This window comes from Alosa sapidissima, chromosome 8 (assembly GCF_018492685.1).
Source record: "Alosa sapidissima isolate fAloSap1 chromosome 8, fAloSap1.pri, whole genome shotgun sequence".
Classification (NCBI taxonomy): Eukaryota; Metazoa; Chordata; class Actinopteri; order Clupeiformes; family Clupeidae; genus Alosa; species Alosa sapidissima.
The window spans coordinates 28582077-28595733 of record NC_055964.1 but is presented as its reverse complement, the minus strand read 5'-3'; the positions used below and the strand labels follow the sequence as shown (position 1 = coordinate 28595733).

The 13657-nt window shown below is 43.4% G+C and overlaps 1 protein-coding gene across 1 annotated transcript in view; it reads right to left on the bottom strand.

Annotated features, from left to right (window-relative positions):
- Window positions 1-7062: 7062 nt before the first annotated feature.
- lrrc75ba (leucine rich repeat containing 75Ba) overlaps window positions 7063-13657 on the bottom strand; it is a 28842-nt gene continuing 22247 nt past the window's right edge. Inside the window, exon 4 of the mRNA XM_042102119.1 lies at window positions 7063-10838. Coding sequence (XP_041958053.1) covers window positions 10238-10838 — 601 coding nt within the window. The 3' untranslated portion in view covers window positions 7063-10237. The remainder of the gene's footprint in view (window positions 10839-13657) is intronic.

The following is a 13657-nucleotide window of genomic DNA, read 5'->3' as shown; positions in this document are numbered from 1 at the left end:
GTTCATTAGAGCTCTCCTGTGAAAAGAAGTCAGAAGAACATTTCAAAAACATCTCCTGGACTGCTAGCCTGAAAGCCAGCCGAACTTAGCCCTGCCCACAGCATTTGAGGTCAGGAAGTTCAGTCTGGAATTGTTCCATTGAGGAGCAACTATGTCCGAACGAGTTATTCGGACCAATCAAATTGACTGGACGGGCTTTGTAGGATGATGGACAGATGAGCAACAGTGCCTCGTCTATTACATCCTCTGAGCACGCTTCGGTTGATTTTGTTTGCAACTAAAACGCTTTCGCTAGAACCTGGCTTCTAAGGCCTTGTTTACACATAGGAAAAATGCATATATTTCTCTCTTGATCTGGTCTTTCATTTACACAACAACTCCGGCCAAAGTGGAGATGTGGGAAAACTCCAGTTTCACTTTTGCATGTAATACAGTGCCACCTGTTTGCTAGAGGGGTTTGCAACAACTCTTACCAATCTGTTTTAAGCTAGCCTGGCTCCGCCCTCCTATGTACTTCCGCTCAATTTTAATTTCCCTTCAGTACGTCGTCTGGGTCTGCGGTATATTCTTGGGTTTTCTCCCGGTCAATCTTTACCTGTCCAATCAGCGTGGCTGAGAATGATGACGATGAGGTCGTGCGAAGACGAAACCGAAACTTATTGTGATAAACAGAAGAAGCAACGCCTGCAAACGTCAAAAAATGCAGTTGGAAAAATGCAGAAATGTATTTACAGCAAAAGTAGACCCACATGCATTGTTTCCTGACTGTTGATGCTGTTTATTGTCAGTTTCAAAAGTTTAGGCGAAGTAGGAAGTAACGTTAGTTCTACCAGAAAGACTCAGTAGACAGAATAGAATCAGTTGACAATTTAATTAGTAAAGGAACGGCTTGGATACAAGCATGATAGAGTCCTGAATAGGTAACAGTCTTTGGCGTAGGCCCCGTCTCGGATCCGTCCAGCGATGAGCGGATCTCGTCTCTTGCCGATGGATGAAGGCAGGGGTGGGGAGCCTACCCCCCCACGACGAGACTGGGACCATGAAGGAAGGTGATGTGGTAGGCAGACCATGCCTGATGGACGTGGACTGCTGGCAGAGGTGGCTGGAGGGGAGGTGGAGGGGACGTCAAAGTCGGCGTACTGAGAAGCAAAAGCAGTGTTAGGTGGAACATATTTAAAGAGCCCACTGAATTCCTATAGGCTAGCGCTGATTGAATAAGTGAATGATCAAATTGCAGGGCTTTCCCGAAAAGTAGGCAAAGCTATGATTGGCTCCATGTAAGCATGGGAGGAGTAAAGCTACACTACGAGTCTTCCTAGTAGAACTTTCGCTGAAGCTATCATGGATCTCTGATCAATATGATTGGTAAGGCTGGACCAATGATTTCAAAGTTAGTGCCCGTCATGTCAAGTGTTGCAAACGTTTCCCTATCGAGAACTACCAGACTCTCTGTACAAATAAAATGTGCGTACGAGAGTCTAGATATTTCCAGGCTAGTTTTAAGCATCGGTGTGAACAGAATAATTTTTTCGAAATTTCTATTCAATTGAGTACAGAGGCATTTCCCCCCTGTATTGTTTGAAACACGCCCCATAATCACGTCCCAATGGAGCAGTATCAGACTTGAATTGAGTATGATGACATCAGGCTACTGGACTGCAGCAATGGCTTCTCTTTTTTTGTCATGCAACAAGAGGGATGGTAGATGTCTCATACCTCTTCTCTCCTCTCTTTTCTTCTCTTCTCTTCTTTAGATGTATTGGCGACAAAGTCACAACATAAATTGAATCATAAAATGCATATTTAGAAAAAAAAAAAACATTTCTCAAAGTTTGCAAAGGTCAAAAAGGCCAGATGGTAATACTGTTGGGATGTCAGAGAAGTGTTAAGGCAGACAGAGCACTGTCCTTGCACCCTCCTCTCTCTCTATCTCTATCTCTCTCTCTTTCTCCATCTCTCTCTCTCTGTCTCTGTTTCTCTCCACCCCCCCCCCTCTCTCTATCTCTCTCTCTCTGTCTCTCTCACACACACACACACACATGCTGTGCTCTGCAGTGGCGGTGACCTTTACCCACCGGCCTGATGACTTTTGCTCCGGCTCATGCTGACCCAGGTGTCACTATGGAGACTCTCCAGCTTTAGAACAACACACAGAGAAGCAGGAACGCTGCATGGAGGCTGAATGACATAAGCAACATCGAGGATAGAGGAAAGAGAGAGAGAGAGAGAGAGAGAGTGAGAGAGAGAGAGAGAGCTGCATCACATGGTGGATTTGTTGTGTAGTTTATGTTCTCTTTGTCCCAGCAGTTTTAGTCTACACTCTGTATATCTTTATTGAGAAGCAGTTGGACTATAAACATTTTTGTGTGACGCTGTCAAGTACACGTAAAATAACCATCTGTGCAAATAATCATTCAAAGTGAACATATGTTTTTAAAAAGAGACGTGCAAACACATGCACAATCACCACATTATTCAGTGGATAGCCAGATTATAAGACAGTTTTAAGAGGCACTTCAGCCTTGGTCTTTAAAAAGGGAACTAAGCGTCATTGCCCTGCAGGGAGTGCAAAACATTAGGAGTCCAGAGTGTCTAGTCTAATCTCCTGGAGGAAAGAGTTCTCCTCTTATTCAGCTGCGCCAGTCAACAGAATTACATGTCAGTGTATGCATGTTGGATTCCTTTCTTGTGTATGGAATTAATATAGTATCATATATTGTTTTTCATTGTATTGTATTATACTCTATGTGTCTATCTATGCATGTGTGTGTGTGTGTGTGTGTGTGTGTGTGTGTGTGTGTGTGTGTGTGTGTGTGTGTGTGTGTGTGTGTGTACATGCATTTGTGTGTGTATGTACTGTATGTATGTGTATGCTCTTATGTGTGTGTACTGTATGTGTCTGTGTGTATATGCATGTATGTGTGTGTGTGTGGGTGGGGGAGGTTCATGTGTGTGTTTGTGTGTGTGAGTATGCATGAGTATGTGTGTGTGTGTGCACATGGGTTTTGTGTGTATCTACTGTACATGTGTGTGTGTGTGTGTGTGTGTGTTTCCCAGTGAAGACCCCAAGGCACCCTCTAGGCACAATCTCAGTCACCTATCAGGGCCTGCCGGCACGAAGCAAAGCACCTGGTCACAGCCTGACTTCGCCTCCTTCACACACACACACACACACACACACACACGTACATACACACACATATACATACACACACACACACACACACACACACACACACACCCCACACACACACACCACACACACGTACATACACACACACACACACACAAACTTCTGCATGTCTAAATCAGACCACAGCACCAGAGGATAGAGAAGGTAGCAGGGACACTCAATGATGTGGATAACCTACAGGTAGGACACTGCCACAAATGTCTCTCATCTCTCTCTCTCTCTCTGACTGTCTCTGTCTATCTGTCTTTCTTTCTCTCTCTTTCCATCATTTTCCATTTGCTCTCTTTCTTTATTTCTTTCTTTCTCTCACTGTCTGTCTCCCTCTCCCTGTCTTCCTTTTCAGTAACTGAACGGAAATGGCCGAGAGAGGATCTAAAACTAGCCACCAACACAAATAGCAGTCCCAGCTGCAAGATCTTTGGCATGAGTGATGATGAGCTAAAGCAATAATATGGCATGGTTAGAGGGGAGACAAGGGCCATTGGGCTTAGTGAATTCAAAACAAGGCCACAATACTTGGAAACACGTTGTCATGTAACATTGGCTCTGTTGAAAAGTCAGCCCTCTTTTCGGTTCAACAAACACTACGGTGAGAAGGTCAAGCCAGTACCATCAATTACTCTTCTGCCTTCATTATTTGCCAGTGGTCACACAGAGTGAAAGAGCTCTGTTTATTTAAGGTGTGGGCAGGGGCTAAACATCCTTGTGCAGAGATGCTTTTCGCAACTCCAAAAAAGCCAAGAAAACACTCAACTTCAAATATTACCCACATAAAGACATACAAACACACTATCTATTTATATAATACATACACATACACACACACACGCACACACACACACACACACAAGTACATACGTACGTACGTACCCTTAAAGAACATAAGACAGAGAGGGAGAGGCGAAAAACATGCACATTCTCAGAAGCTAAGGAAAGGTCTTCTGGTCCCCTGGGCTTTGCCAAGCATTAAATCATATCCTGGCCTCCCACAGTCTCTCTCTCTCTGTTTCTCTTTGTCCCATACAAACACATCAGTTTCAGGCCTGTGAGCATCAATCAGACACCAACCCAAACACGCAGCCTCACTGCTTTCAAGATGTTTACTGTAGCTCTTTTCTCTTTCTATATTGTTCACACACACACACACACACACTAGTTAATCACATATGGATCATCAGACATTTGATTCATACAGCATTTTATTTAATTTCATTTTATTATTACTGAAGTTGAACAGTCTTAAAATGAATTGTGTATGTTAGACGCTGTCCTCACATATGACACGAATATATTAAACAAACAAACAAACAAACAAATAAACAAGTGGGTTAAGTGGACACAGATGCAGCACCACACAGTACCGCATATATACATATACATTATAAACCTACAGGACATCCTCTTCAATTCAGTCATACAATCAGTTTAGTCCTCTTTCAACATATGGAATATATAAGCAGCACATTTCAATTACATTGTCTTATCAAGTACATTTCAAAAACACATCCAGACAGTAGCTGATTGGCTATGACAATGGATCTGGCCCGATTCAGGCACACGTCTGATTGGCCAGATTCATTCCGCTGTGTACGGCTATCTGGGTTCTACTGCTAGACTCTTGACCAAAGAGCTCATCTCGCGCTGGAACACATGGCTTATAGTTCTCTTTTTTACTGAATTGCTTTGGCACATTGCTCGACATTTACAAAATGAAGTGCATTTCAGCAGGAAACAACACACACTACTTGCTAAAGCCTGTAACTCTCTCAATTTGTTTCATGTGTGTTTTAATAGTAAATAACTCTTTACCTCAATATTTATTTCATTGTTCATTGTACAGTAAATTTCAGCCCCAGCACATCCACTTCTGCACACATCCCCTGGCTTTGAAAAGACTTGAATGAATCTGTATCATTATCAGTCACTCAAGGCAGCAGAAAACTAGTGACAAGTTCACTGGACCTACAAATAAAATCATCCCCACTCCCAGAACTGTGGATGGTGTTTGTTTTTGTTGATTTGTTTGTTTATGTTTGTCACACCACTGTATTTTCTGGAAAAAGGAAAATATGAAAAGGATCATATTAATAATAACAAACAGGGCGAATGTAGACTAATATATTATTTATATTACTTCAGACAATTGTCCTTATAAATTTGTATTATTAACGAATAACAAATAGCAAATTAATGTTATTGTGAACTATGTGATATGTTTTCAGATTGTCCATTATCCTTTGAGAAATGTGCCAAACCAATTGCACATTTTTTTTCCTTGAGCAAGTGTTTAATTCTGGATCTCAGTACGCTGGACTGTAGACAAGAAACTCAAACAATGACATGTGAGTCATTGTTGGGTTCCGGAGAGCAACAACGACACTAAAGAGCATCACGGGCCTGATCGTGACTGGGTCTGTTCCACAATCCACTGTTCTCCCGAACGATGTTATATGCTCTCTAAAGAACCTTCCGGAGCTTTAGTAAGACACTAGGCTAAAGCAAGTACACTGACGAGAAAAATACTCAGCATTCAGACACAACAGATATGTGCATACACATATTTGATTAACACAGATGAGAAAATACTACACATATAAATACAGTACACTGACACAGATCACAAGACAAACTTTTAAAATGCTAGGAATACAAATTTGAAACAGCAACTGTCTTGAATAAATATTAAAACAATGAAACCAACACCGAGGAAAAGTTAAAATGCTACATTTAAACATTTCATAGACTTCATATTTCAAAGTGAGACAGAACTGTTTAAAGTGCACCGACTACAAAATACAGCTCTCAACCTGTTATTTTATCTTACATTGTAAAGGTCCTTGAAGGTCATCTGACAACCTTTCTTTGCTTCCCCATAGAGCTTGTGTCATGGAACCCTCTGTTACATTCTAGAACATTTCTGTGCTTTGCTTTTAAAGGGCTATACAAACGATGGAAGTGGTCGAGAGTATGAGACATCAATCAGAGGTGCACTTGTATTGTGATGCCAAATAAAGCATCAAGAATGGCTGCTGGAGAGTATTTTAACTTCACCTCTCCATGTAATCCAAAAGACTCTACACACTTGCAATACTGCAAAGATTATTTGTATTGATTTTGATGAAACAGTCATTATTTATCTATCCATACAACCAGGGAGTAAGCAAAAGTAAGCAAAGACACATACATACAAACATGCACACACACGCACACACACACACACACACACAATATAAATTAGCACTCTCTCAACCCAGATAAACATTACTGCCTTGAATATTTATATCTTGAATATCTTGAATCTTGAATAAAATACCATAATAGGTCAATGACATCTAAAACACTGCACATTTAATCAGACAGGGCAGGGAGTCTAGTGACGGACAAGCATATGAAAACAATCCTTTTATTATTCTCGGCAGCTCACCATAAATACTAATCTTTTTTTTTCGCCTCTCATTTAAGACTGCACCCGGGGACAAACACAGTCCTCACCATTAAGTTTGGTCTGCGGCACAAAAACATTCAATAACCTTTTTTAATTCATTCGCTTCACTGGTTGCCAAGTGAAAAAGTGTAGTTTGGCCAAAAGCATACATAGCTGTGCATGTTATGTCTATCTCCTGTGTATTATTCATTACAAAACTAGCAGGGGTCCACCATTTTCGCTGTGTACACATGCTGTGATGAGGCAATACACTATATGTTTTAATATTGAGCTTCTCTGTCTCTTGTCTTATTTGGATAGCAATGGACACTTGCTGGATATGCTGGATATGCACCTTATCCCTTAAAGGTGTGGGTTTGTCAACATTCTAACATAAGATTCCGTTCTGCAATAATTGAAGGTTCTAAAATTCTTTAGAACGTTCATTTTCCAACATTCCTATCACTCCGATGTGACGGTACACCTTTAAGGGTTAATGTACCTTATTTGGCTGCCCAAATATTTATTTGAAGGATCCTTGTGTGCAGCCCTTCTTCTGTAATGATTATTCACAGATAATCACAGAGATACAATAATACATTTTAATCTCTGAGAATATAATAACACATTCTTCCATGATTTCCCTCAGTTAAGTATGGTTAGGTTTATTAACACTGTATGCTTGTTTGTGCAACAGACTGCAGTGTTACTACTGTGCTACTGTGTTAGTTGGAGATGGCGGGGCGACTACAGTGCTCTGGATGTAACAATCGACCAATAACGGAATTTCTAGCCAGGCGCAGCTGGTTCACTTGGGCAGGTTGGGCATAGCTCTACCAAAAATGGTAGTGTCTAGATCAGATCTGCTGGACGGACAATGGGGTGTGAGTTCCGGATGACGTTCCTGATGATGCTCTTGTAACTAATACTCGTAACTGACTAAGCCTAACCCTAACCCTAAACTTAACCGATCTGATCTAGCATTAACCACCAAAAACCCATCCAGCAAAAACCAAATATGGCAGAATGTGCTCAAGGAGAAATAATAGTTATTTCCAAGAAATCCATTGCATAGATTTCTGTGATTCTTGGTGTGTGTATCTTTTTTATGAAACATAGTGTGAAAGTGAAATCATTTTTAAAACTTAAATAAGTCAACGGCAATAGCTATAGGATATATAACTGTAACAATTGTTTACATTGTAAGAGCTAAATGCAAATCACCGTAAATCGAAGACTAGCGGCGACCAAAGAAAATATTGTTGAATAGCTTGACACCAGTCTGCCAGCAGTGTCGGAAAACAGGGACCCCCTAATGGAGTGTTTCGAAGGTTTCAGACCCCAAATGCCTATTCCTCTTGGACTTCTTTTGTAAAATTTTGTCCCAAGGTTAGGCTACACTTACAGAAGATAAAAATAGCCCACTTCTCTGTATGAGGTGACATTTCCATGTAAGTGGGTGTGCTTATCAGAGAAGTATTTTCAACTGTATAATTCCCTACCATTCGACCCATTCTGTAGCCTAATTTTATTTTTCCCCACAAGAAACATAAGGAACGCTGTAGTGCACATAGGCTACAGATTAGGCTGCTGAAGAAAGGTATTTAATTTGACTGGCTGCTGAGCATTTTGCCAGGAGGCTACAGGGGTTGTGTTTAGCAGCACCCCAAATGAACAAACTCATAAATCCACCATTATTTTTAGCTCATTGCCAAAAATATTAAGGAAATAACAAACCGGTATGTTATTGTAATGAACAAAGAAGTAGCCTATGATGATTGAATACAAATGTGTTTTGATTGCAAGTGGTAAAGTGATGGTATCTTGTCTGTAATTAGCTAGTGTTCCACTATGCTTAAACATGTTAGCAAAACCTCTGCAAACTACCCTCAGTGGTCCACTGGTCTCTCGCTATTTGTGAAACTCGATTTGTTTAAACTCGATCATCAGACTATCTGCCCCAGTAGTTATTTCTGCCCTGGAGTCACTGATGTTTCTATCTTTATGAGAATGTTCTCTCTATGATGCTTTCAGCACATAATGTATTCAAAGCATGACTCAAATTTGTGCTACAATGGCTCAGTGATGACCTGTAATGTGCTGTTTGGTATCTCTTTGAACTTGTCGTCTGATGATCCTTTTTGTTGATTAGCCAAAAGCTAAGAAACAGCCAATTAAGTTTTAATTTTTCTACCAACGGCTCATTAGTATTCGCCCCGGAGTGAGGAAGAATGAGCTTGATGGCGATAAACAGCCGAAAATAACATCAGAAAAGCAATGAAGCAAGGAGGTGACAGTCAAACACAACTAGAGAATCCTTTGTTCCGTTGCACTTGTTGTCTTCTAAGATTGCTTTGTTCATTATCAACACACAATGCAAAGGAAAAAAGACAGAGTGAAAAAAACAGCCTATAGCGAATACAACAGCGCAATGTTTTGTATCATTATTCACGACTACACGACACAAGTGGTGCATGGGCATTCACAAGTGAACGTTTTGGAAAGGGGGGGAAAAATGCAAAAGTCTTGACTTAGCAGTTTTGCGGCCGTCACGTGACAGTCCGTCGGCTGTGTAGTCTGTTGAGCGGGTTTCATTGCTTTTGTTGAGAGATTAACAGAGCACACACACAGCGCAGCATACACACACACAAGCACACACACACACACACACACACAGGGACTAATACACACGTACACACTCACGCGAATACACACACACACACACACACACACACACACACATGCATGCACAGTGTAAGGGAAGCTAGGCCCAGTGGGCTGCCAGAGTGAGGGTCTCAGTTACGCTGTAGGGGAAAACACGATCATCGCGGCTTAACGCACGCCAACCCAGCTAACCAAAAAGAAAAAAAAACACAAAAAAAAAAAACAAAAAAAAAAACCGGAACGCCGTCAGATCAGGCTGGGTCGTCATCCCAAACCTTCCGCCATCAGTGGAGCCAGCGGGGGGGCCATGTGGTTGAGTGTCGAGCGTCTCGTCTGATCTTTGCCACGCCGCCGGTTTTGGGAACTTTGTTTTTTCAGCAGGACCACGGCCGGCCACTGCTCCGCCGCGTGAGAAGACTGAGGGGAGAAGAGAACACCTTTCCGGAAGACTCTTCTAGCCCCCCCTCAAATGAACCCCCACCTCACTCCCAGGGGCACCATCCACCAACACAGTAAGTCACTGACGCAGGTGTTTCATGTCCAACACGTGGCACCCCCCGGAAATAGATATCACACACAGCAACTGTCACCGGTGGGGTGTTTTTTTTGTTTTTTACTGAGGTGAACACACAGTTGTTTTAGTCCCATGTATGTTAGTAACACATCTCTTTGACTGATGGTATTACTGTTTGCCACGATGGGGTGACCTTACAGTTGCTATAGTGATAGAGGAGAAAGAAGGTGTCAAAGGTATTTGGACTGAGAGAAGTGCTTGATTGAGGAAGGACATGTAACACTCTCTCTCTGTCTTTCTCTCGTTCTCACTCCCTCTCCCTTTCTTTCTCTGTCTTTTCTGCTTTTGCCTCTTTAACTCCCGCTTGTCGTCGGCACGGCTGTTGTTCATGGTATTGGGGAGGTGTGTGTGTTTGCCACGGGGGGGAAGGGGGGTGTTGGATTCACCTTTCGCAATAATGCAGAGTAAAACTAGGCGAACCCTTCACGTCCTCGGCAATACCCCAAGCCTCTAGCTCCTCCTCCTCCTCCTCCACTTCAACTTCCACCTCTTCCTCCTCCTCTTCCTCCTCGTAGACACTGGGCTCCTCAATGGAGGCCTCCATTCGGTAGCAGTAGGGCTGGCCCTCTGTGTACTCGTAGATGGTGGGCAGGCTGCTCTTGAGACTGCAGCGCCGGCGAAGCGCCACTAGCAAGGGTTGGGGCATGGTGAAGATGTCCACGTTGTTGCCCAGGTCGATCCACGCCAGGCACGAGAAGCTCTTGGGGTCCTTGAGGGTCTCAGTGAGGTCCTTGACCACAGCCACCGTGAGTCGGTTGCCGTTGAGCGCCAGTGTGTTGAGCTTGGGCAGCGCGGCTAGCACGGGCAGGAGTAGACACAGGCCCTCGTCGCGCAGCTCGCAGAAGCTCAAGTCCACAGCGGACACGGCGGCCCCGCTGGTCTGGAGGTGGAGCGTTACGTGCCGGACGTCGCGGGTGGAGAGCGGGATTCCCGAAAGGTCCACCGACTCGGCAGACTGTTTCTTCTGGAGGGTGTTTTTCAAGCTGTTTGTGAAAAGGAAAGACAGATAAGAAGAAAGTTAATAGAGAGGCAGGAAAGACAACAATAAGAAGCATAAAGAAGCTACACAGCCATTTAAAAACTCCAAGGAAGTCATTTCAGGTTTCAAATGCCATGTGGATACTGAATAGATAACTGCCAAGCAAGCCTTACCAACCAGATGGTAGTAGAATTTTTTTTTCCTCCTTGTTTTCTTTCTCAGGGGATTGAAATCACTAGGCCTTATTTCAAAGTAATACTTGAATCAGCTGCAGTGTAACCATAGAGAAACTCACTGGGGTTGCCCAGAGTTTGTCTTTTGAAAGTGCAGCTGGTTGAGCTGTATGAGTGGCAACCATGGAACTAGAGGTGAATAGGCATTTATAGAGGGAAGGATATCTGTCCCTAAGAGAGAAGGAAAGAGAAAGAGAGAGAGAGAGAGAGCGAGAGAGAGAGCGAGAGAGAGAGAGAGAGAGAGAGAGAGAGAGAGAGAGAGAGAGAGAGAGAGAGGAGGAGGAAGAAGACCCAGAGGTAGAGGTTGGGAAAGAGAGACATGTAGCAAGAGACATGTTAAGAATTAGAGAAAATGAGAGAAAAAGAAAAAGAGAAAGATAGAAGAGAGAACTATAACAAGAGAGAGACGGAAACAAGCAGAGACAAAAAAGATGGGGAGAGTTGGCAAGGTTGTTTTGGGGGGCATGAAAGTAGAGTGGGATTTCTGTCACATTGTCACGGCTGTGTGCCGTTGCCTGGGAATTGGCCGTCGTGTGTGGCTTTGTTTTTTTTCACTGTGTGCCGAGCAAACGGTGGGCCGGGGGGAGAGGAGGAGGGGCCCAACGGAAGACTGCCGTAGGAGTCCCAGCGAGTAGGAACACGAGAGCACAGAACATCCCATAGCCATCCCACAACACACACACACGGATGCTCAAATACATATGACAAACACATACACACCCACCCACACACACACACATACATACCCTGATGAAAAAAAACAGCTAAAAACCAGCTTATGCTGGTAGCAGGTTTTAGCTGGTCTTTGCTGGTTTTCTTCCAGCTCTTGCTGGTCTTTGGTGTAGCTGGTTAGGCCACCAGGTGGACATGCTGGTTGACCATCTGAGGAAGCTGGTCAGGCTGTTGTGACCAGCCCGTCGTTGGAGATACAGCTGGTGTAAGATGGTCATGCTGGTGACCAGCCTGTCAAGCTTGACATTGTTGGTGTAAGATGGTCATGCTGGTTTACTAGAATGACCAACATAAGCTGGCATGGCCAATTAAACCAGCAATGTAGACCAGCAACACAAACTATAATGACAAGCTTGAGGTGGTACAACAAGCAAAACCAGCTGCATTACCATCGTAGCTGGGTAAACCAGCTGAAGGTATGTTTTCGCAAGTTTTGCTGGTCTAGCTGATCAACCATCATAGGGTGGTCAAACAAGATGGTTAACAGCCTGACCACCTTAAGGTGGTCATGCTGTTTTTTTTCAACAGGGTACACACACACACACACAGACACACACACACACACATCCCATAGCCTACCAACCACAACACATATGGCTGCTCAAAGATGTAACACACACACACAAACACACACACACACATACACACACACACCATAGCCTACCAACCAGAACATACACAGATGCTCAAAGACATAATACCCCCCCCCCCCCCCCCACACACACACACACACACACACACACACACACACATACACACATACATGCACTCAGAGTCTTTACTGTGTGTAGAACTGCACTTGATGAACTTTTTAACCACAGCATTTGAACTCGACAGGCATTAATATTGGTGAAGCAAAACCAGCATATTTTAATAAAATACCAACACTTTCACTTCAAATGCCACAAGGTATTCCTAGAGCAAAATAAATGCTAAATTACATACTCATAGGCTAGAATGCAAAGGTGCTGTATTATTAAGACTGCATACAGTCGATGCAAGGAAAAAACTTTTTACAAAATAGCATTTCCAAAACAATATAAGTTAACCCTTAAAGGAGTACCGTCACACCGGTGTGACGGGAATGTTGAGAAATGAACATTCTAAAGAATATCTGGGTTCATTGAATTCAACATAGAATTTTAGAACCTTCAATTGTTGCGGAACTTAGAACGTTCAAAAACCTACACCTTTAAGGGTTAAACTTCATGCCCATTTTCATACAAAACTCAACAGTGTAAGTTTGTCATCTTCCTCTCCATCTCAATGAAATGAAAATGTGTTTAAATGGGGCTTTGCCCCAACAAAACCCGCAGCCTGTCCACTCTGCGTTTATTTCTTTTATGTCGACGCAACTTTGTAATGTGAAGCTGTTTGCCTTTGTGCGGCCGCAATGGTAATCGTCCACACAATTGGCGTAATCCTGAATACAACAGTGAACCCACAGCCCCCTTGTTCCCTCCCCTACCCCCCCCCCCTCCCCCTGCCTCCAGTGTGCTGTAGCTCCGTGTTTGGACAGAGCGCTTGTTTTCCCTGCTTCTAGCCTGGGGCAGATGTTCCAGCGACTTTGTGCTGTAACTCGGCCTCAGCCACAGCCACCAGCAGCCGATGGCCCAGTCAGAGGGGCTATCAGAGGCTGAGATGGAGATGGAGGCTGTGCTAATGAGACCGGGATGTATTTCACAATGCAAGAGATGATGAGGCTTGGAGGAAATGTTTCCTCTCCCTCTCTCTCTCTCTCTCTCTCTCTCGCTCACACAGAGAATTAAACAAAATGGTTCCTCATGGCATAATGTAGCAGAAAATGAGGGAAGCTGCAGTGGGCAGCGGAAAGATGTGGTGGCTATATTTTTCTCTA